This window comes from Rhagoletis pomonella, unplaced genomic scaffold (assembly GCF_013731165.1).
Source record: "Rhagoletis pomonella isolate Grant_MI unplaced genomic scaffold, Rhpom_1.0 Rhpom_scaffold_00003, whole genome shotgun sequence".
Classification (NCBI taxonomy): Eukaryota; Metazoa; Arthropoda; class Insecta; order Diptera; family Tephritidae; genus Rhagoletis; species Rhagoletis pomonella.
This window is the reverse complement of record NW_023458557.1, coordinates 72,539,794-72,565,361: the sequence shown is the minus strand read 5'-3', so window position 1 is coordinate 72,565,361 and position 25,568 is coordinate 72,539,794. Positions and strand designations below refer to the sequence as shown.

The following is a 25,568-nucleotide window of genomic DNA, read 5'->3' as shown; positions in this document are numbered from 1 at the left end:
AATATTTATATGTATATGAAAAACGGACCCTTAGAACTATTTTTAAAATTTTCTAGCACACGATTATATATAAACTTAGCCTAAATTCATATTTAGACTAATAGTAATCATAACCTAGACCAATATTTGTGATTTACGTTAGAGGGGCACCAATTTTTTGTTTTATTTTATTTTTGTATGAAACGCGAGGCAACCTTATGTTCTCACCTTCATACATGCCCTGCAAGAAAGTTTTAGCGTAGCGAAATAATATATAGATATGGTTTTATTGACTGGATTTACTGATTACTTCAAGCTTTCTCCCTGTGTGGTAAAATAAAATTTAGATATTTTTTTTATTCCGCACAATGTCCCACAATCCCAGTAAATCCCGACTAAAATGCAGAAAGTCTCAAAAAAAAACCCCCCGAAAAAATTGTTTGTCGAAAAATCGAAAACTCTTGGCAAGATACAAAAAAGTAGCGTAAAATCGAAAGAAGTCTCGAAAAATTACTATACTATAAAATCCCGAGGAATAAGTCCCATGAAAATTGCAGAAAGTTTCAAGAAAATCGTCAAAGATAAAGATAACCCACAAAGTATCCGACAAGTCCCGACAAAATACAGAAAAATCACCAAATGCCGAAAAAACATTCGAAATCACAAAAAACAACACGAAATCTAAGAGTTTGGAAATATTTTTTAAAATAAAAAAACGGAGTGTACTGAAAAGGAAAATTCCCTCCAAAATGCAGAATAATTTCGAAAAAAATGAGGCCTATTCATAGTCAAGATAAAGTCGACTCTAAAGTTAGTTGCAGTTGACATAATTTCCAATGGAGTATCTTTCAAAAAAGCTGCAAAGAACTTTAGAATCGGCTTTATTTTGACAATGAATATACCCCAATGTATGCAGAAATGTCCCGAAAAATTCAAAACATAAAGTCGGGGACAACTCCCACAAGTTCCCGAAAATCCACAAAAAATTCCAAAACCAAAGAAAAATGTGTCCCGAAAAGATCACAAAATATACCCGAAAAATGTGAAAGATTTCGAAAAATGAAACATCCTAAGTTCTTTGTGACAGCATATTGTGCTGGAGATTGAGTAGAGTTTCACGGTCTTTAATTGGTGTAGCTGTTCCGTAAAGGGAATGCACGCAGCTCTCTGTAGCTTAGTGAATTTTTCCGTTATCGAAGATTTATTCAAGGACGTCTAACAAACTGTGACGCTATAGTACATGATTGCACGAACCAGTGCGGTAAAGCCACATTTGTGTCATTAAAAAAATACCATGTGGAAATGAGCTTAGTGATAATTTTTTAAGTAACGACACGAATATTGTTTAATGTCAAACATTGTCATTATAATTTTTGCCATTTAATGTCTAGTGGAAGTCCAGCATAAGTCGCAATGGCGGACTTGTCTGCCTTCCTGGACCTTTCATCAATATTTATATACCAGGTAATCTTCTTGCCCAATAAGAGGCCCGGTATTTGACTGATTCCACTGTCGTCAGTGTGACACTATTTCGCGAGGCGAACTGAAACTGAGAAATTTTGTTTTGTGCTTGTTTTTGTATGCTCTGGTCATACCACTCTCGCGGTAGCTAAGGCGTTTTAAATTAGTTAACTTAAAACTTAATTATGTTTGCCCACTGTAATTATTGCGAGATCTTCCGCATAAGCACACTATTTATTATTAGTGCATTCAATAGGCATGAGGAGAGCACTCGGCCCTGCGTTTTTCTGTTGGCGTATTTTGAAACTAGACGCTATGTTGGGGAATAGTATCCACAGACTTATCTTTAAAATAGGCGTATCTCCACTATGATCGCTACTAACTTTAATCTAGTAGCCTTTTTAGTGTTTTTAAAAAAGAATGGGTCGAAAATCATTGGAACGAAGGTTGTGAAACGAGGACCAGTTTCAACTCCGCCTTTTAAGATTAGACGGATACGGCTACAGTGGGGCGTTTGGGAGCTCGGAACTTTTACAGTTTACACCAGGGACGGAAAATTATCATTATTTTTTTTAATTTTAACTCAAAAATCAACAAGTTGTAATCGTCGTAAAACAATTTTAACTACACTCACGTATTTGTGTTCGTACGTCCCACTGTAATTTACAATGATTTTTATTTTTCGAGTTTAACCAATAATGATTATTTTATGATTTTTACTTTTTCGCTCAGGGGATAATAATTATTATTGAGTTTTATTTGTTTCACTTAAGAATAATGATCATTCGAAAATCTCAAAAGCTATACCAGCGTGATTTCCGTTGTATCCTTTCCAGTGGTAGTAACACGTTAATAAAAGAAATAAGTCCCAAAATTTTCAGGTCAAAATTTCAGAAAGTTGCGTCTGTATAGCCATTTCTATTTTATAAATAATCATTTTGTTTAAGTGGAAAAATAAATCTCAAAAATAATTATTATCTCAGAGCGAAAAAATGAAAATCATAAAATAATCATTTGTGATCGAAAAAATAAAAATCAAATAATAATCATTTGCATTGAGCGAAAAAATAAAAATCTATAATATTTATAATATTTGAGCGAAAAATTTTAAATCATAAAATAATGATTAAATGTTGATTTAAATTATTTTACTCATAATGATTACCGTCCATGGTTTACACTAAACAAACCACAGTCTTTTACCAAACCAGAAGCTCACTTCTCTGAGTAAATTGTTTCTAGCAGGGCATTTGAAATGCACTCACACTTTTCGCTCACCTCTCTCATTTAATTTATGGCAACACCGCCAGCAACAAAATGTCCCATAAATTACTTAACATGATTAGTGTATGGGGAGGTGTAATAACAGCCAACAATTACAAGCGCAACTACAACAAAAAAATAAAGCGGCAATGAATCCAATATACATGCATACATATGCAAGTATGTATTTATTTATGTATGTCTAATAAACAATTCTCAAATGTACGATTTTATTCGTGTGAAAAGTTGAAATCAAATGGACATGAAAATGCAACAATGGCCGACGGCCGTGTCAGATCGCAGTGAATTATAGGGCGAATCAATAAATATGTATGGCAATGATGAGTGCGTGTTTTGCATCAGGTGAATCGAATTATTTTGCAGTAAATTACAAGCGTTTTACTATGCCTAATAAATGGAGTACGATTACATGCATACACATGTATGTCCAGTTATTTATGAATATTAACAACAAAACATGTAATCAATATTAAAATCACTGATAAATGAGACGCTGTCAAATATCTAAAAGGTGGTCCAAATGGTTATTTTCAAGAATTCAAATAAAAAAAAAGAACAAAAAGCAATTTTTCGGTACATTATGTACACCGTAGGAACGATAAAATGACACAAAAAATCGCCGAGACAAGCAAACTTCATTTTGGGTCGTAGATTACGGATCTGTAGACCATTTCTAAATCAGGTTATTTTCACAAGATATTTTCATTTTATATTTCCATTGCGAATGAAAAAAAATCAAACTTTAACATGGAAAACGAGCAAGGAGTACATGGCGTATGAGTAACATTCTTGCCTGCTCACAATTCATAAAAAAATCATTGCGTATTTTCATTTGACCATTCACAATCCATCGATTTTCTTCGATAGATAGATTGTGGCATGGGTTGTGTGGCATGATGCGCGAATTTGCTGAAACCAAGTTCGTTCGGGTCCTTGTCTTCAATTTCCGGGCACAAGAAATTGTTTATCATGCGTCTGTAGCCACACACTTGACCGTAATTTCATTTTAGGCAGCATTTTCTAAGGAAAGGGCCAACGATGTCCCCGCGCCAAAATCCGCACCAAACTCTCACTCCCTGAAAATGCATTGACTTCTTGACGGTCACCAGATGCGGAAGTTTTGCCTGTTAACATAGACGGCGACCTGGATTTGCGCCTCGCCAGAAGAGATGCTTTCGCGATCATAATTGTTGTCCATTTGGAACTGCTCTAAGGTCCAAACTGAGAAGCGCTAACGAAGCAGATGATCGTGTCGCTTCATCTGCTGAGTTAATTGGAATAATATGATGTCCTTGTGCCAATTTCACAGCAGGCTGGTGGGTGAAATATAGAGTTGTTCAAATCGGTCGTTGGCGGTAGTGAATGTTGTCCACTAGCATGCTGGTCTCCAAAAATATTCAACAATTTATATTGAGCTCGAGGCCGTTTTAAATGAAAATTTGATTGTGGAAAAGCAACAATAATTTGAAAAAATGGTAGAAGTGATAGCTATTTCGGAAATCACCACATTTCCTCATCAGACTTCTTTCAGTAGAATTCGAACCGACGATCCCACTGACTCAGCCAGTTGCCTATGCACCGTGCTAAGTACGCCTTGTAAATTATCGTTTGCTTTTTTCCACTATTTTCATTTTTTTTATGCCAACACAATCGAGCGCAGCTATTCCGCTGCAATTCACTTGATCATGTGGTTGTTGGTATTGTTGGTTTTTGCTAATAATTCTATTTTTAGAATGTTTAACTTTTAGATGTGCTCGTCCTTAAGTTATTTGTTTTTGTTATTTTTTTGGCCTTTATAACAATTATATTCAACAATTTATATTGAGCTCGAGGCCGTTTTAATTGAAATTTCAAAAAATGTTTACACAAATTTGTGTACAGCAGGCGCAGTGCCTGCCTTATTTCGGCCAAAACTTCTTTTCAATAAGCGCACTGTGCCTTTCTTCCCAATTTTCAGCAGGAAAAAGCTGTTACTGTCAAAATTACATATGATTAAAATACAACACTATATGGGCCACCCTTTATGTATGTAAATATGTGTTGTTGAACGAAAAAAAATTTCAAAATGGCATTTGATAAGTTGACAGTTTGAAATTTGGTGATATTAGTTCATTTTTCAAATCACAATCATTCGATTGGATCTGCGATAATAAATCAAATTTATTGGCGTGTGGGAATTTATGCGGTGGATAAGAGCAGATGAGAAATTGAAAATAATGTAGAATGGAATTGAGCGAATGATTTTCTAATTTGAATACATGTCGGATTTTTAAATTAGTAGCCACGATTGCGGGCCACGGGCCCCCTGGTGAACATCCAGCTCAGCCCACCCTACAACCCTCAATGCCACAGCTATAACCTCAAAAGAAGTAGCTAAGTATTCTTAAATTATTTTTGTGAATGCTCAGAACTGACAGGCAAAGTCATGAAACAATAGGCAAATTCTTCTTAGAAGATCTAAAGGATATTTCTTAAATCTCCATTACTAACATAAGCATCGGCAATTATTGGCATCATTGGCAAGTCTAATTGGTCCAAATATACCAACGAATTGCTAATTGGGCACTAGGCCAAAGCTCAAACAACACTGCTACCAACCAGCCAAAAGTCGCTTGTACTTAATTAATATTTAATTAAAAACCAAAACAAAAATCTTTTAAAAGAGTATATTTATAAGGAAGCATGATGGGAAGCTATCAAATGAATTGTGCATTTAAATCCAGAATTCTCTTTTGTGTTCTCGCTCTTTTTTTTTTGCTGTTAAAAAGTTAAGCTTTCACATACACAAATAAATTGCCAAGCCAAAGCTCATCACATCCCCAAGGAAACATATCAAAAGCAAGCTTAAGATAGGCGTACTATGAAAATAAGTCAAGTAGTTGGCAGCTGGCGACGGGTAATTGAAACTGTTGATGCGATTTATGAAGCTCAATAATTGACGGCACCAGCCTTGAGAAGCCTTGTGAAAAAAGAACCCAGCCACTCACACACACACACACACACACACACATTTGAAGTAAAATCAAAGCAATCGAAGCATGTCTGCCCCACTGCACTGCAAGCAGTGATGCCAATCGGCGGATAATTTCCCGATTTTGGTGGAATTTGAATTTCTCGCGTGAATCGGGGAATGACTTTAAATTTTGGGGCATTCAATATACAAACGATTTTGATTCGAACATTATAATTGAGGATAAAATTGCATTTATAAATTACAACTTGTAATGACAATCTCTCATTTTGTATCATGGGTTTGAGACATTTCCTAATTGGCTCGTGCAAGCGTGTGGATATTAAAAAATCGCAACTGTGCATAGCGATATTTTTCACTTTTTTCACGTTTTCGTTTGACACTCTTTTCTCGTTTCATTTTCGCCACCAAGCCATCGTATTAGCTATTTATATTATATACATGAAATGCTAAAAAGTCCGTCCTTATAACATACTTATATCACAATATCAAGTAGCAAAATTCATTTTGGGGAAATTTCATCGAGAATTGGGGAATTTTTTCAGGAATTTCGGGGAAATTCGCCTCAAGGGAGTTGGCATCCCTGACTGTAAGGCAGAACGCGCATCAAATGAGCGGAAACAATATGGCGGCATTAAATTGGCTGCTAGCCAGTTTGGACATATCACACTATGTCAACCGGGCGCACAGTGCCGCGAAGGTGGACAAAAATACAAAAATCGACTGTCTTGAAACTTAGATGTTTTGATGTCAAGTTACAGCTAAATCTCCAACTAAGAGAAGTTCATAAGTTATTTTGTAATAAAAACAACTTTCAGCCTCACACACCCCCTCAAAGTACACCTATTTTCTACATACCATTTCATTTCCGCGATTCGCACATAAAAGTGGTCGCAGTTAAAAATTTGTTAAAAATACATTTTTATTCCTAGCAAGATCAACTTTTGCACTTTGATAAAGATATATGCGACAAACCAAGAAATGTATGGCTCATGGAAAAAAAATTTATACAAATATTTTTTTTTTATTAATAAATAAATATATGATTAAACATACCAAAATCCGAAAATTGGTAAACTTTGGAGACAAAAAAAAAAAAACATCTTGAAAGTTCGTGAAATTTTTTTTTTGGTTATGGTAGTTTGGACCTTCTACTAACAGAAACAATCGAAATCTCTTCCAACTTTTTCCAATATTTGAAAATTTTCAATTTTGAAAAAGTGACTAAATGCCTTTTTTTTTGTATTATTTTAGCTGATCTATATTTACAATACTTTTTCTGAATGCCCTAAGATCTAAATTTTTGGTTCGCTTTTCAAAAATAAGGTATTGAATTAAAGCTAAAAGTGCCAAAAAAAAAATTAAGAGGTACAGGGTGCTTTGAAATGAAAAAAATTATCAGCTAATTAAAATACTTAAATATGCATCACGGTATGGGAGCCAAAAACAAAGGCATACGAAGATTTACATATATATATATACATATATATATATATATATATATAGAGCAATGACACCAGTTTACAAATAATATGTTAACCAATGATTAGACGAAAGGCGAACAAAAAGCAAATAAAAATAAATAACATACCTATTACTCTTCATCTGCATAAAGAGTACTATTTTGCTTAAGCAGCAAACAGCTTGCGAAAATGATAGTACAAATGTATGCACATCATGGAGGTCCAATTTTTTTATATATTTTTTTTTTTTGATTGAGTCTTTTTATAATTTTGTTCACCTAACTAATTACATTACCTGTGCAAAAATTTCAACGTTTTACTATTAGTGGAAAATGTAGCTCAACGCGAGTTTAAAATTTCATGAATTTTTCTCTGGTGCTAAGAGTCCTCTCTTGTGGAAAACAAATAAAAACCCAAGAGTTTAGTGTTTTGTTGAACGAAACAAGAGAGTTATACCTTAGAAATTATGGTTGGTATAACATGCCAAGTTCAGTGCATAAAGTTTTAGTACGTGGATGTGATGTAATTAAATACTTTGATTTACCAATAGGTAATGATTTTAAAGCTATGTTTTCATTTATTTTCTTATTCTGTATTTCCACCTATTTTATCAGGTTCATTATCAGAAGAAGCCTTAGAATGTTCACACAAAAACATAAGAAAATATCGGCTTAATCGTTCTCGAAAAACTGGAAGAGTACAAAGCAATACGGATTTAATGACTCGTTTGATATTATCGTCAGATCCATTAGTTGCATTTAAAAGAAATATAAAACAGAGAAACAAATATTTAAAGGGTTCTGATCTCAGCTTTAATAAATACATTGTTGAAAGTGACGAAGCAGACAAAAGCATGGAATCATTTGAATCAGTGATCACTTCCTCCTCTTCTGAGGACTCTGAAACTGAGTGATTATAACAACTAGTTCGGTTTTTATTAACATATTATATGTTATTACCATATAACAGCTATTATTACTTACTTACTTAACAGTGATTATGCTTTATTTTAAATGAAATCAAAAGAATTTTTTTTTCTAAAGGTTAACATGTAAGGAAAACCGACTTAATTTTTCAAATTACCATAATGTATTCATTTAGGAAGTAAAGTTTAGACGAATTTTGACTATTAAGACTATTTTTCTGAACACTTAGCAACAATGATATGCCATATTTCATTTTTAAATAATCATGTGCAAAAACTCGGTGTTTTTTTAATGGGTACCCGTTACAAAAAAACCGATTACTTTCTTAAAATTAGAGTAATATAGACACTTCAGATGTAAAGTTTCAATAAATTCTGACGACTCCTTCCTGTTTTCGTAAACACCACAATCAGCAATGATTATGCCTTATTTGTCTTTCATATAGTAATGTAAAAAAAAATCTTTTTTTTTTAATGGGTACCCGGTACCGAAAAATCGATTTCATTTTTGAAATAAGCATGGGTTAGTCCTTTTAGGTGTAAAGTTTCAACAAGTTCTGAATACTATTTCGGTTTTTATAAACATATGTCTACGATGATTATGAGTTATTTTACCTTTTTATAAAATTGTAAAAAAAAAAATTTTTTTAATTAAATGGTAACAGATGCTGAAAAACGTTTTTTTTTTCTTAAATTGCCGTGATATAGTCCTTTCAGGTGTAAAGTTTCAGCCCATTCTGATGCCTCCTTCCACTTATATCAACACATGTCCACAATGACTATTTTCATATAAAAATGCAAGAAAAACTCGGTTTTCTCGAAATGAGTAACCGGTACAGAAAAACCGATTCCATTTTTGAAATTAGAGGGGCATATTACTTCTAGGTGTGAAGTTTCAGCCAATTCTGACCACTCCTTCTATTTTTGTCCATCATTTGTATGGAGTCGCGGCACTGTGGGGCGTGGTCAATAGCAACTCACTGGTTTACATGCCTTCTTGGCTAGTTTAGTGGACATAAGCTGTTGTATGCTATATGGGGCATGCTTGTGCCTTTGTGTTTGTGTTGAAATGTATGTACATACATATATATGTATATGTACGTGCATAGTATAGCACTGCATACATATGCTACTTGATGGCTATGTTCAACCAGCCATGTTATGGCATAGTGATTTATTTGATTTACGAGCAGCAATCTAAGTCCGCAACTAAAAAGTAAGATTATTGAAGGAAATTATTAATATCGTAATGCTGTAAGGCAGCCCCTTTCAAAGGCGCTTTTAGCAAAAATAAAACAAAGTGCTTGGCTTAGAAGCAAAAGAAAAAACAATGAAGAATTTTGTATGAGTGTAAAGCCAAGAATCATTCATATCCACATGATACAAAAGCGCAAAGGCTCTGCATATCAATGCCAATTAAATTATTATGAAGATTAAGTGGCATTTACAGCAATTGCAGCACTTAAAAACCACCTCCCCCTCTAAGTTAAATATTGCATAGATATGTACGAATTTTGATATCTAACTCGTTTTGGGGTTAAATAAAGAATTTTGAAATGGCATATTTCTCTTCCTATATATTTTATGTACAATCGTACTATAGTATACATATGTACATACATACATATGTGTGTACTGTAACTCACACAAGCGTTCACAGATTGATTTTTTACACAGTTTTTCCAAATAAAATTGTTTATGTGTAAATATCTTAGGTGTTCTTATGCGTAAAATTTGTGTTAACCCAGCAGAAAATTTTTACATAACTGCTTCTTGTGTACAAATGAACATTTCTGAACTAATTCAGGACTATTTCGGGACTAGTTAGGAGCTGTTCAGGGTTCTTTTAGGACCATTTCGGGAGCTGTTCATGACCATTTTGAGCCTGGTTCACGACTATTTGAGGACTAATTCATCACTATTTCAGAAACATTTCGGTAATATTTCGGAATCACTTTGGTGCTACATAGTTGGAGGCCATTTCGGGGTTAGGTTAGGACTATTTTAGGACCATATTTGGCCTAGTTCGGGATGATTTCGATACTAATAGGGACCGTTTCCATATTTGTTCGGGACAAGTTCACGACTTTTTCGACCGTTTCGGGGCCTGTTCAGGGCGATTTCAGGACCATTTCGGGACTAGTGTCGGAACATTTTACGACCGTTTCGCGACTTGTTTAAGACTTCTTCAGGATCATTTCGGAGCGATTTCAGGACCATTCTGAAACAAGTTTGGGAATATTTCTGAATAGTTTGGGGCCATTTCGAGACCGCTTAAAGATGTGTTTGAGATCCACTTCATGGTAATATAGGGACTACTTCGGGGTAGTTTGGAACTAGTTACGAAACGATCCTTAAATAGTCCTCAACTATTCCCAAAGTGGGTATAAACAAGTGGTGTATTGGTCCCGACAAAATGAAACGAAATTAACTTTTAGTTTCTACCTAACCTAACCTAATCGCCGAATGCTTTTACAAGCCATATACAGATACATATTTAGACATCAAATAACATAACGCCTTTTTTTACTTTTTAATAAAAATATTGTTCATGTTATAACCAACTCCTATAGATCATAGCCGTCGAGAGATTACTCCAAGAGCTAACGAAAACTTTCCAGGGGTACATATGTGGCAAAAACAGATTAAATGTGGAGCAAACTGAAAATCATTTATCACGTGTATTTCCTGGGAAGCACAGTGCTGGGGATGCTCCCCAAAAATACTGAGCTGCATCTATAAGGCGATAGACGACTCTTGCTAGCTCATGGATCCATCATTTGGTTTGACATAACTGCTCAACTTGGGCCAATCTAAGCGCTCACCATTATACAAAGGCAAGCATGTGTATGCATTCACTGGAGCCATGAGCACTACTCTCAAGCGCATTCTCGAAAATTCTTCGATATCCTACCCCTATAAATATTCATATAAAAATTAAAGTGAAAATGACTCTACTAAAGAGACTGATACCAACGTCGGGACAGATGGATTTCTTAATCGTAGAAGGATTAATATTCTGAGCAAGCAGTGCCCTGAAATTTCCATGCCGTGGGATATCATGCAATCGAAATTCAGCTTTACAAACAGGTTTAAAACTGGTCTAAGTAATAGGAATAAACTGGTACACTGATGTGCGATTGACTGTGTGTGTGTGTGGGTACTGTGATAGGTGTAATTGTACTGATGTTGAGATACCCAGAACCTATGGAATAACATATATATTTCCATTTTTGAGACTGAAACCTACGCTCTAAAAAGATGCGCGGACTTTATAATCAAGCGAAACTACCGCAATCAGAACATTGCTATCTTGACTAACAGCCAAGCGGCTACTAAGGTTATAGAGTACCAGAGTATATATATATATATTTCATGATCCAATGATCGGATCTAAACCAGATTAGTATGCGACTACCTCTGAGACACTAACTTTCCGATGCGAAACAAATTATCGAAATCGGTTGATGTGGTCCAAAGTTATGCGGTAACATACATAAACAAAAAAAAATATTCCGACGAACTGATATCCTCCTCCTTTTTTGGAAGTCGGTTAAAAAGAAAAGAGAAAAACTCAAGAAATATTCAGCAAAATTTCGAATTTTGTAATATAAATTTCTAGAATTTTCTTAGCTATCCAGTTTTAGAACCCCTAAAATTTTAGTTTAACAAAGTGCATTCGCTACCTTGCCATGCTCCTTGACTTTTAATATTTATTTTTTGAGAAAAAAGTGCAAACGGGCGTCAGCAAAAAAAATATTAAAAATCAGTGCGAATCTTTAGCCGTTTGAAATTTCCACTTTGTATACTAAAATTTTACTGCCTATAAAACTGTGTACCCAAGAGATTATAATGTTGGAAATTTTAATGAAAAATTGTTGAATTTTTCTAAATGTCGTATAAAGATCGAAACTTAGATTTGTGGATATGCTTTTGTTTAAAGTATGAACCATTTTTTTATAAAAATGAGCAAACATTGTGAACGCTTATTTGAGTCACTGTATAAGTATATGTCTACCCATATACATACTTATGTTTTTACATTTCTTATCTACCTCTCCCCTGAACTGACCTGCCCTGCCTGCCGCTGCTGGGCTGTAACATAAATGAGAATTCACAAATCGCAGCTGCACAGCTTAGCAACTCGCAAATTAAAAGTTATTATTGAGTTGTAAAATTTGACCGCTATGATATTCAATTAGTTAAATCCTGCTGTCGCACATAATGAAGACACCAACAGCCAGTTTTAAAATTAATTATTTTAATTGACTTACAAACTATTTTAATTATATTAAGCTTAAGGAAATTTACATTACATAGATTTAATTAGGATGACTCTAATATAATTATGTAAATCTTCGATATGAGAAGACCACAACGGTAGCTCATGAGCCGTTGTCTGTGTTGAATATTTTTGAGTTCATAAATATATAAATTATGTAGTAGGTATATGTAGGTTAAAATATATGCATTTATATGATGACAAATTTTCCTACACATTTTTAGTACCCGGCATCTTAGTTAGGTTGCGTAAGACACTAAAGAAGGACATTCGTCTACATCTGAACTCTGCAAATATTTGCAATTCTATTTCAGGAAAGCTATTTTGAGATTCTAAAAATTGCTACAAATTTATCCAAATGAAACGGAAGTGGGCCTAAAACTTGCATAGTTTTGTGCCTTACTTCGGTTCTCCCCAGCTAGTATCTGCTTCTTCGTTTGTTTGTAGCGCTAGTGCGTAGTTCAGTGTTCAGTAGTGTTCGACAACATAGTCCCAAAATGTTGTGCACAGCATTTTCGACGTTTTTAAAGTAATAGCAAAACTTTGAGTTCAGATATTCTCGAAAACTACTCTGAACTTTGAGGAATTGTGTCAAGCAAAAATGTTATTCTTCATGCAGTCGTTTGAACCATGATCGAAGTTGGCCTATCAACGAGTAGGTGATTTGGTGCTCGCGGTTCAATCATGTTGACCCCACAGGGTCAGCCATTCGGCCCGTCACGACGCTGACATTGCAGATCTCTTACCCAGCAGCTCAATTGACAGAATTTTGTAAATATATAATACCGGAACCGCAGACACTAGCAAAGAAATTTAGGGAGTACCGACTGAAGTCCTGTCATCTAAAGATTCTTCGGCATGGCTTTGTATATTCCACATCGGCCAATAGTCTACTTAGGGCCATTGTGCTTTCCGCTCGTTTTTTTATGAACTCCATGTAAATGTTCCCAAAAGTGGATTTTTTTTGCTAACCTTACCTTGAAAACCCTTGTGCATTTCATGTACTGAGGTCCGACCATCACACTCGTTATGGTTGGAATTCGCTTACTGGTATGATCTCCAATTAAGCTGTGGCCACTTTCATAACTTCGTTAAGTTTGAACTGAGCCAGTTGGATGTTTATTGTTAACAACATTTTGTTGTTGCGGTGACCACCTTGTCGATTGAAGGGAGACGTTCTCTGGCAGCAGATTATCCCGCTTCTTTTACCTTTTGATGATTTATTTAACAGCCAACGGGCTCTAAGGCGGGCAGGAAACATATCTAGACAGCTTCCGGTACACCTCCAGTTGACTACTGCATCCAGCAGGACTTTTGTAAAAGGCACCCTCGATATTTAGGAATGTCCCTACCGTAAAACCTCTGTTAGCGAAGAATTCTTTTGTTCACTTTACTATTGTATGAAGGGTTGTGTCTAACGACCGTTTCTTATACGCAGGTTAATTAGCCTCTCTAACGTCTTGAGGAAAAACCTATTACCGAAGCACTTGGGTGAAGCACGGGTGCCCTCACTGACTTACCACCTTCCAAACTTTGGGGATATGTCCGGTTCTTACTCAACTCGCATATAAACATAAGAGCGAGATAATTTCGCGATACCTCCAAAGCCTTTTGCAGCTGCGATGGTAAGATCCCATCGGTTTCCGGTGTATTAAAGAGTTTGAACGAACTTATCACCCGAGCTATGTGACGATCTTTCAAAAGGTTGGAGAGGGTGATACAACACCCCATACATTTGCTGGAGACTTCTCTTGTGGCTGCAAGAAAAAATGGACAAGAAGAAAATACTTAGTGATTCCTCGCAGCGGATTGTCCAACTTCCTACCTCGTCCCTCAGGTAGAATATTTTTGCAATCCAAATTTCGTTATCACTGGCTTTCTGGACATCAACTACATTAACTTTCGTTATATATAAAAGTTGTCTTTCTTGGATTTCGTCCCAGTTTTTCTGTTACTCAATGTAACACAATTATACGCCAACAGCATATTGACAAGATTTGACCATAGATTTTTTATTATTTAATTTTATTTTATAAAAATACTGTTTATTCTCAAAAACACCAAGTTGCAAACAATATTTGCAATATTTGTAGAAAGTACAAACACGACAATTTTTGTTATTTTTTCATATATGGAGAAAAGGGGCTACAACTTCAACTAAGAAAAGGCCAAAAATCAACGGTTAGTCCCAGCTATATCAAAGTTGCTTTTTGTTATACAAAAATAAAACTGCATACAAATCTTTTCGACATACCTAATTAAAAAGCCTACATTTTTCGAAAGTTTGTTTTTTTTAATATTCAATAAAGTTTGAAACTTGAATTTATACGGTTTTTGTTAAAGAATACACTATGTTTTTTAATGAAAAATAATTAAAATTAAATAATTAAAAAAATTTTTATTCAAAACGTGTCAACATGTCGGCGGCGTATAATTGTGACATGGACTATACCTATCATTCCACATCTCAATCTTTTTCGACTGACGTGAATATGTCGGTCATTCTTTTTTTTTCATATAAAGCTTACTCTTCATTTATCAGTTCCCGGTACCGCACCTATAGAGCAAACGTTACGGCAGAATATTACGTTGCTTGTTTAATCATGTTCGTTTTTTTCAGCAGTAGAGTCGAACTGAATATTTCTATTTCATTGGTGTTATTAAAAACGCTCTGTGTCAAAATGTTGCTCATTGTTTTACTTATGATCCTGGAAGGCTTTACAAATGCATTCCGATACAGTTAACCGATCAACAAGATGCATAGGACCATATTATTCCCGGTTATGTCTACGAACGAGGAATGTAACTCCAGCTCCCGAGCGTCGATTTAGTGAGTGGTTTTCATTGCGAGCAAGGGTGACAGCCTGATATTAAATATGATTCTCTGTGCTTTTTCAAAGTCTTCCTAAAGGTCTTAATCAAGTTTTCGCCTCACAAATGTAAACTCACTTACTTATACGGGACTTAACTTACTTATGGGACCTATATAAATTTGTATATAAACCCACTCAGACAGTTCCAAATTGTAATAAGATGAATCAAATAAAATCAAGCTCAATTTAATTGCCAAATACTTATCTGAAAATTCGGAAAATCTCTGTAATTTAAAGATTTCCATGGAAGCATGACAAGCTGATATACTCGTACATTTAAAGCGAAAGCAATATTATTTAATCGCTGAAATAACATGGCTGTCAAAAGCAGCTTTGGATTGTAGCTACTCTCTTCATAAAATAATATTAAACCATACATGTGTATGTATGTACATACATATAGGTAGAGTTGCCAGATTTTTTTAAGCACGAAATCAGTACGTTGGACTTTTTCATGCTAAAAAAATCAGTACACTTTTATTCAAAGCAAAATTACGAGTGTACATAAGTAAACTATAATACTCTAAAACGCTAGAGTACTTGTTGAAAAATAAAAGTGTTACTTATTTTAACATGAGTGTACACATCGTTGTACACAGAAGTTGCGTTATATTGCCAATAAATTATTTTATATTTATTTTTTTTTTTAATAGCAATAATGCGATCGTCTCCATCTTCAGTGTTTAAATAGTCAAAGACTTCTTACATTTCATTTTAAAATTACTTTTAATTTGAAATTCACTTTAAAAATTTCAATTAGAAACCGGTTTCTCTCTTTGCGTCAGAAAGCAAACTTTATACTTAAGATCCTCTCAGTTGCTTCATTTGAGTGCGGCATTGAAAAACAAAATAACATATTTTTTTTAGACTGTGGAAACGTACCACTATTTAAAGTCTTCATCCATATTTCCTCATGGCTTAAATTTTTTTTTTCAAATGTGCAAAAACTTCAAAAGGCTAGGAATTCGCTAAAAAAAAGGATCTAATGCATCGAGATGTCTTGTATGCAAAGCTCTTTTATAATGTCAGTAAATTTTGAAAAGAGAATTGTAAGTTATAGGCAAAAGTCATTCGAATATTAAAATTAAAATATTAAACTGAAAGATATTTTCGAGATTACTAACAACACTCGACAAAAAACGTTATCATTCTTTTTAAATAACTTAAGCTCCATCATATTATCGCAACTGGTACGTAACGACCCGGCAATGTGCCCATAAAACGATTGATCTTTTTGTTGTATTATTTTCTTGGGCATCTCAAATATTATTTGAAACATGTCAACTGTAATTAAATAATTTTCTTCTTACTTTTTACAAGTACAAATTAATAAAATCAGTACAAGAGTTGAAAAATCAGTGCTGTACTGATAAAATCAGTACGTCTGGCAACCGTACATATAGGTATGTGATGTACATAAGTACGCCCGTTTATATAATCATGCGTTTGAATGTATACAAATATGTCAAAGTATGCATACATACTATGTTTGTACACATTTACTTTGATAATCAAGTTGTGTTCTTCGCCTGCTCCTGTGACACATTTGGTATGTTTACATTTAATTAAACATTTGTCAGTTAAGCAATTAATGAGCACACTAGAGCGAAAAACAATACAAAATTATTTATATCCATAAGTGTATTATGTACATTTATGTATTTATATGGGCTTTTCTTTAAATACTTAGATCAAAAAATAAAATATAATGGTATTACAATGGGCTCATGGCGGCTTAAGTATGCCTAATGTGATCAACTATTTCATAGCTCAAAGAAGTACTGGTGAGATTGGGTTAAGTTAAAGTGGTTGCCCTAGTCAAGGGACACAGTTGTACAATTAAGATACCACGAAAAAACTGAACTGATAACCTAACGGCTCGACGAAAAGCCGTGAGCCGATTACCAACTTTCGAAAGCGGCTAATTTCGATCCCTCAGAGCTTAGTGTTAGTTAAGAAGTGCGAGCCAAAATGCTTCCCTCTTTGCCTCCCGAAGGTTGGATAGTCTAAAAGAAAATGTGGGGATGATTCCACCTCACCTTCATCTTTACAGCTGATACCAAAAGGATCACTAGCCCTTGGGAGGTAACGTATTTTTCGGCAACTTTAAGAGGAAACGAAGGGGCACTTGTGTCTTGCGCTGCAAAAAATATTTTAAAGTGCCCTATAAACACACTCGCTTTCTTTTGTCCATTTTATTAGGTATTTCAATATATACGAAGTACGCGTGTTATTATAGCGCTTGCTGAGCTAACACTAGAGCCCACCATCCAAGAGTGTACCGCAGGAGGACAAAGGCGTCCCTAGTTACTACTTATCTGGAGATAACGTTTTAAAGGTGCTTTTCCGACGCCAGGTCATCAGCCACGCCGTTTCCCTAAACAAGTCTTACTAAGAAGTACTCCGAAGTGATTGATAGAGAGGTCAGATTTTCCTTTACCGATTTCGAGAGCATCACCCTTTCGGGGTGTGTCAACCACTTCTTTGATGGCAGCTATTTCCACCTGAAAGACACGGCACAAGTCCTGAAGTCTGAACATAGTTTTGGTGAAGAGTTTCCAACAGAAGAAACCTCCACCAACCCTGTCTCCAAGTGTTGATCTATCCGTGAAGAAGTTTACCGCTCCCTTCTTCGAGTAACACCGCCCTATCTAGTCTTCTCTTTTGAGAGAATGTAGATAGAGAAGGAGCTTCTGGGAGCTATTTCGGAGGCGCTGTAATCTATGTGCTGAAGTCAAATCCCTCAAGAACTCCAGAGTATTACAACCCGGTTTCCCTGAGCCTAATAGCAGTTCGTGCTGCGACAATTCTGTCTGTTTTTTCTACAAGTTTAGTTTAGTTAATTCCTCCAGACATGGGCTCCGCGGAATAAGACAAGAAACACTCTGCCGCAACAGTTCTATCACGAAGTAAGCTGTAAATAAGCCTTTTTAGGTTGGTTTCAACCCCCAGATTATTAATAGACTTGACTATGTCTTCTACAGTGACATTGTTGAAGGCCCCCTCGATATCTAGAAAGGCCCCTACCGGCATAATCTTTATGCATGGAGGCTTCCTCTAACCACATTAGCATTATGTGCAGGGCGATATCTGCCGAGCTTTCTTTGCAATAAGAATGTTGATCTTTTGATAGACAGACACGAAGAATCGCGTTTCTTATGTACCTGTCTATCAGTCTCTCTGGCGTTTTTAGCAAAAACGAAGACAGAAACTTTTATAATAGAAATCGTTAAAAAAAATTATATTAGGACCTTTATTTTATGTCAAATAAAATAATCGGTAAACCCGGCCTTTTATTTTTTTACTCCAGTAATAAGATTTAAACTTGGCCAAATATTTGTTTGAGGCCGAAATAAAAGTTCTTTCCTAATACCAAACAAACCCCATTATCCAAATTAAACAAACTTGGCATCAAATTAAAGAGGACTTTCAAACTGATATAATAAAGTGGAAAAACAGTACCGCCTTTTTTTTTGTATGGGCAGTTATGCGATCTACTGTACATAAGTTGGCTATGATTACTCGGCCGTCTGTCATAGTGTCGCAATGCCGCTAAGTACATTTTAAAATTTTCAGGCAATAGCCTCATGCGATTATCGATTATATTTTTTGTTGTTTGTGTGATATATTTTATTTTTATCATTTTATTTTATTTTTTCTTTTAATCAAAATATGTTAAAAAAAATATATATATGTATATATAAGACCTCCACATATGTCATACACGCGCCACATACTTTCATATCATCATCATATCACCATAGTTTTATGTGCTTATAAATATATGTAAATACATATATATGTAGATATATACCATTGCAAAAAAAAATACAGGACACCCTTCACAAATCCCCAAACATTCCAACCTTCAAACAAAGTGTAGAATAGTTTATCAGCAAAACTTTGTCAGAACCAGTGGCATAGCAACTGTAAATGATTTTGATTGCAAGTGAAGTAAGAAGTATAGATACATATAAATTTTTGAACTAAATCAAATACTCACGTAAGCAACATAACGCAGTTTAAGGGACTTAAGCCAAGCAAAGAAAGGCGTAATACAAAAAGTAGCACTTTATTAGTTAATGCAAGCACAGAAAAAATAAAAGTCAAAGCGAAAAATTTAAATTTTTCAAACAAATTTAAAAATTCGTGCTACAAAAACGTTTTGCAAAACTTAAACAAGAGAAAGAATTACTTAAATTCCATTGATTACGCTATAATCATGTAATTATATATACATATAGCGCGGATGAGGGATTCGATGGCACGTATCACACCAACATTGTGGTCAAACATAACGGCAGTTGTCTGTACGTGCCCCCTGGTATCTTCAAGAGCACATGCAAGATAGACATCACGTGGTTCCCATTTGATGACCAACACTGCGAAATGAAATTCGGTAGTTGGACTTACGATGGAAATCAGGTAAAGTGTTAATTTACATTACAACACATACAAACATACCTGCAAACATGAATACATACATACATACATATATAAATACTGCATAGCAACACGTACATGCATATCACATTACAAACATACACACATACATACGCGTATTCATGCAAACATATTCCATGTCAGCGAATGCATTCAAATTTTTCTCTCTCCCACACTCACGCGTTCACGTGAAAGCTTGCTCGAAAGCTTCATTTTTCGCCTGCAGACGACTGTAGTCTTCGGACATAACATATTTTGAGGCTTTTTTATTTAATATGTATTTTTTTTTTTAGTTTAATTCTTTTTTATTTAAAGCTGAAACGCAAAAAAATTAATCTCTAAGATCACTTTTAATATTCGAAAAGTAAAAACTGTTTTTTCCTTAAAGAGTTCTAGACACCTCAACTAAACATTTTCCTTAAAAAATTATAACTACGTACTTAACACTAAACTAGTTGTAGCATACAATGCCTTTCAGGCTTGCAAAGCTTTGCATTTTCTTTTTTTTCCATATCATCAACAAAATTTTCAAATGATACTCTTTATCGCATTGGCTTCGAGCCTTTAAGCTACACCAAACTATTCATGCTTTCGTATATATATTTATATGTATACATATAAACTTAAATTTCCCTTGTTTTATAATCTTTACCTACCATTTTTAAATTTTCCACAAAAGCTTTGAGCTCTGAAGCTCAATCAAACTGTTAATGCTTTTTGTGGATATAATTTGATTTAAAAGTGATTGTTTCTATTGCAATTATATTTAACTAAACATTAAAAAGATTTAATGCTGTTCATGGCTTTTGAACTCCTCCAGCTTTAAAATTGTGTAAATACCTTCGTTTAAAGCTTTTAAAAGGCTTTCTTCGTGATAGCTTTGAGCTTTAACGCTTATGTAAACCATTCGTGTTTCTTTATATACGCAGATTTCAAATTAATTTGTTTTTATATTTTTAACTGCACTTTTAAATGACGTTTTTGCTACATTAATTAGAGCTTTTAAACACCCTTACATTTGCGGATGAAACTTTGAGCTTTTAAGCTCACTAAGATTTTAGGCTCAATCACAAATATTTTTCGAAATGAAGTTTGTCTGTGAAAGTAGTTTTGAGCTTTTAAGTTCTATTGGAACTTTAAAATATAAAATACTTACTTATATATAATGCAAAGCAGGTATCATCTAATTATTAGATACGTTTTCTTCTTATAGCTAGTTATGAGCTTCTTAAGCTACGTAAGGCAGAAAAGAAAATAGGCATTTTTTTAACTTGCCTTTTCAGCAGATTTTCTTAAATACCAAAGCTGTTAAACACACGAAAATCCAAAAGCACTTTTCACTCAGTTTCAATTTGTTATCTATTTATAGTTTTTCGTGAGATTTGTAAGTCTCGTAAGTCAATTTTCAAAAGCTCTAAAAAAATAACACCATACGCTTTGGTCAAAGTAATTTTTCCTAAATACGAAAGCTTAAAGATTTTTGCTTGAAAGCTCCGAAATAAACAGTAAACAAACTTTTTTAGCTATAGATTAACGAATTAAATTAAATTCAGATCTGAGATCACTATATTTTAATTAGGAGAACTTTAAGCGTGTTAAGGCTTGCTAGTCGCTTTTTCTTAAATGGGAAAGCTCAAATTTTTTACTTTAGAATACTAAAAGCTCTTTAGAACAAAAACATAAAGAAGCTTCTGCTACTAAATTCATTAATTAAAATAATATTACTCAAAAAACTTAGAAAAAACTCCCAAGTACGCAATTAATAATTAAGCACGATTTTGGTGTAATTATTTTTCACAATAATAGCATAAAATCGAAACTGGAATTGCATACGAAAATTGTCAAATATGTATGTATATAAGTAAACACAAGAATCTTTTTTAAAGGCATTTCTGGCATTTACATCTTCAACTAAAATCTTCTTAAATTTAAAAGCTTCTTAGATCTAAAAGCTCCATAAATCTAAAAGCTTCTTAAAAGTTTCTTAGATCTTAAAGCTTCTTAAGTCTAAAAGCTTCTTATATCCAAATAAAACTTAATTACTTTCCGATTTAAACTTCAGTTTGACTGATTGCGAGACAAATTTTTTTAAAGAAAAAGGTCATATTTTTAGTAATACACTCGTACATACTATGTTCTTTTTATAATAAATGAAGGTTATGTAGACCTTTATTAAAAAAGAGCAAACAAAAAGCATGAATAGTTAAAGTTGACTATATTACGTAGACGCAAAAATAAATTTGGTAAACATTTTTTTTTCCCCCGTCAGTCCCTAAAAATACAACCCTGGAGTTATTGAATTTCTCAAAGCATTTTTATAAGAACTCAGAAAAACATAGGAACACACTTTTTGCCAAAATGATTTCGTTGTTTTAGTAATTTAGGAACCATTTTTATTTTGAATTAGTGTAGGCTTAACAAGAAATCTTGTTAAAATAATTATCCTGATATTGTTTAATTACGTCATTATTCACATCATTCCAGACTAATTTTTAAATAAAAATACTTAAAATTTTTCATTTAAAAATCAAATTCATTAAATTTGATAACTTAATAAAAAAGAGTTTAGTACTTCAAAGTAATTTATAATTTAAAACCAATGTTCCTTTTTTCGTTTAATTTTAAGTATTAATACATGTAAAATTGAAATTGCGTTTTCATAACTTTTATACTAAATCATACATCTCTTGGTATGTAGCTTTTATTTTAATTTCCAATGCCTTGAGCTACAGATACCTACTTATACTATCTTTACTTACTGCTACTGTAACATTTTAAACAAATACTTTCGTATTTACCGCCGATATACCCAAGGGTGTACCTGCAGTAACCCTGTACTAAGTATGTAGTACTAAATGCTTAACTTTTCTACTACCTTTTTTTGTACCTAAGCAGACGCTGCTGTCACCTGCTGCTACAACCCACACACCCAAACCAATTTAATAGTTTTAGAAAATAAAGTTAATACGCTTAATTTTTACTGCTACTTTTTACGAATTATTACTTCACCACTACTCTGTTAAAACGATAAACTCTACAGTTAATCACTTATTATTATTTAATTTTTTTTGTTATATACTGCAAACAAACTTGAAACTAGAAAACAGTTCACTGCGTTTTTGTGAATTGCAAAACCAAAACACAAGCAAATAAACAAACGAAAAAAGTACAAAAAAAAAGTAAACAACTGCCTCAAAATACAGTGTGCCGACGCAAAACTGTCAAGCTCTTAGGTTGGTAGTTTTCTGTTGACACCCACTGTAGAGCAAAAAGAAAAACACGAATCTAATTTAGGTAAACGCTAATTGGAATCATGTGTGAAAAGCGAATTTTTTCGAAATAAGATAAAATATTTTTCCAGCAAAAATGTTTTGCGCGAACAATATAAAAACAAAACTATTAAAAAAAAACTCGAAAAAATTACGCTTTCAACTATTTTGCATGGAGAGAAAGAAAGCAAACAAATTTACCGAACCACGCCCAAATTTTTTTACCACCAAGAAATGAAGAAGAAGAAGTGATTTTTTTATGTGCAAAAAATTTGGACGTACATACGTACGTAACTACTCTTAATGAAAGACAAACTAATTTTTTTGCTACTTCCCCGCATAGAAGTTCTGAGGGAGGGCGTGTAAATGTGAGAAAAAGAATTTTATTCTCAATAACAATGTCATTGCCCACTCTCCCTCTATTTTTTTTAAGCACACTTCTGCCATGGGAAGAGTATAAATCGCACCTATAAAAGTTACTCTCTTAAAATCAGAATACTCCCTACTGTACATACACTAAAAAAACAATGTTTCACGCAAAGTTTGACAGCTTGATTGACAGTTGCAAGAAGTTTGGTATAAATACGGCACTTTAGCGAATTTTCACAAAAAAACTTCAAACAAATATTAGTTTTTTTTTTTTTAATTTTCATTGCTTCGAAAATTAAGCATATAATAAATTAAGAAAGTTTAAGTTAAGACTTTCAACTGTTAATTAGCTGTCAATTTTACGCAATTTCTATTTTACTCAATAAATATTTATCTCACGCACTTTACGCCCAACTTTCTCACAAATATTTTTTGTATACACCTCACTCTTTCAACATACACTCTTCTACACCACACATACATAAATAAATGCTACAATTTATCCTTAACCCACCCATACTTCAAACAAACATATGTGTTGTTCTCTTCAATGTTGCCTTGGTTCTTTTTTACAATATCTTTTTGTAAAAATCAACTATTTTGCAATATTTTGTGTTAAAAAATGTATTGAAAAAATAAATATTAATGTAATTTTTGAATTTTCTCTTTCCCCACTTTGCCCGAACCGGAAAAAACTACAACACTACAACCTGTCAAAAAACAACACAAACACTAAACGCCTTTTCAATCCGTTACAAATGCAACCCTGCTACTATTGACACTCTCGAAACTTTAACAAAATTCCTATTGTACAAAAAAAAATTTATTTTGCAAATTTTTGTCTTCGCACAAAACTTTGTAAATTCAAATATAACTACACAAAAAATTACAACCAAAAAAACAGTTGGATTTGGTTTTGAATTCCGAAGATGGAGGGGATCTTTCCGATTTCATAACAAATGGCGAGTGGTATCTGCTTGGTTAGTAAATTTTCTTATTAACTTTTTTGTGTGAATTTTAGTGTTTTTTTTTTCGTAATCGTTTTTTTTTTACCGATAATTATGATGGCTTTGTATATTTATGTGCTCGATGTAACTGAGTTTTAGTGTACAAAATTATAAACGATTAGTGTACTTTTTTATTTTTGAATACTTAGTTTTTATTATTTAAAATTTTTTTAAGCTTGCGCAGTATTGAAATTTAGATGAAAAAGTAGAAAACTTTTAAGAAACTTTTGAATTTAAGGTTTTAAAAATGGACGTTTCTAGATGAAAAATAAATTCAGTTATATTAAATAACATTAAATGGGATGAAAATAAAATTTAAGAAAATAAAATTAAATTAAATTAAATTAAATTAAATGTGATAAAAAACTAAAATTAAATTAAATAAAGTAAAATAAAATTAAAGTAAATGCAATCAAAAAATAAAGTAACATTTAAAAAAATACAGAAGAGTAAAACAAACAAGTAAACAAAAAATAAAGACTAAATAAAATTAAATTGCAAAAAAGAAATAAGTAATTGCCAATGCATCATCAAAACTTTCGTCACAGCAGTGGTATGTATATGTGGAGACTAAAATACTCCACTCACTGTATTGTAAGCAGAACTGACGCGCTCTGCACTGAGAATATTAATTTTCTGTCTATGTTTGGGTTCCATAAAGTATCATCTGAAGCCGCACAGCATCTTTGAGATATCCAGGAAAGAAGTTCCGCAAAACATGTCTTTCGATCAACCTGATTTTCTTTCGAATCCTAGTAGACTTTAGAATGATGTTTTTTCTAACTAAGCTCTAGAAGAAGTGACCCACAAAAATTTCAGCCGCTTTCTCTGGAGTGCAGCTTGCCTAAATGGCATGTAATCAGGTGGTCAAGTGTCCCATTAGTATTCCGCTGAGCAGCCGAACGTTAGCTTTTGTGAGCCTTAGCAATTTCTGCTTTGCAGTTTTATCCATTTGCTGCTAGTAGCTTCTAGAGTAATTTTTCCAGCTTGTGAAATCAGGAATAGCCTGTAGTATGATTCGGGTGGTTCCTCTTATCCTATATCAGATCGATTCCCGGAATACCACTGTGTCTTGGGAGAACCAATAAATTAACTATATGTAAATATGTTGTTGATGAAATCGTCAGGTTATCGAGTTAGGCGTTACCGACCTCAGAACGTTAACAGCAGGTCAAGTGTCTACAACAAAGGCCAGTTTTTATGGTGCTAGGTCCATCATGGCTACTAGTTTTGCCGACATGT

General features: G+C 33.7%; 1 protein-coding gene across 1 annotated transcript in view; it reads left to right on the top strand.

Annotated features, from left to right (window-relative positions):
• Positions 1 to 25,568, top strand: part of LOC118735498 (neuronal acetylcholine receptor subunit alpha-7) — a 613,475-nt gene that overhangs the window by 540,465 nt on the left and 47,442 nt on the right. The window contains exons 6-7 of the mRNA XM_036465294.1: positions 19,483 to 19,663; positions 24,224 to 24,299. Of these exons, the coding sequence (XP_036321187.1) occupies positions 19,483 to 19,663; positions 24,224 to 24,299 (257 nt within the window). The remainder of the gene's footprint in view (positions 1 to 19,482; positions 19,664 to 24,223; positions 24,300 to 25,568) is intronic.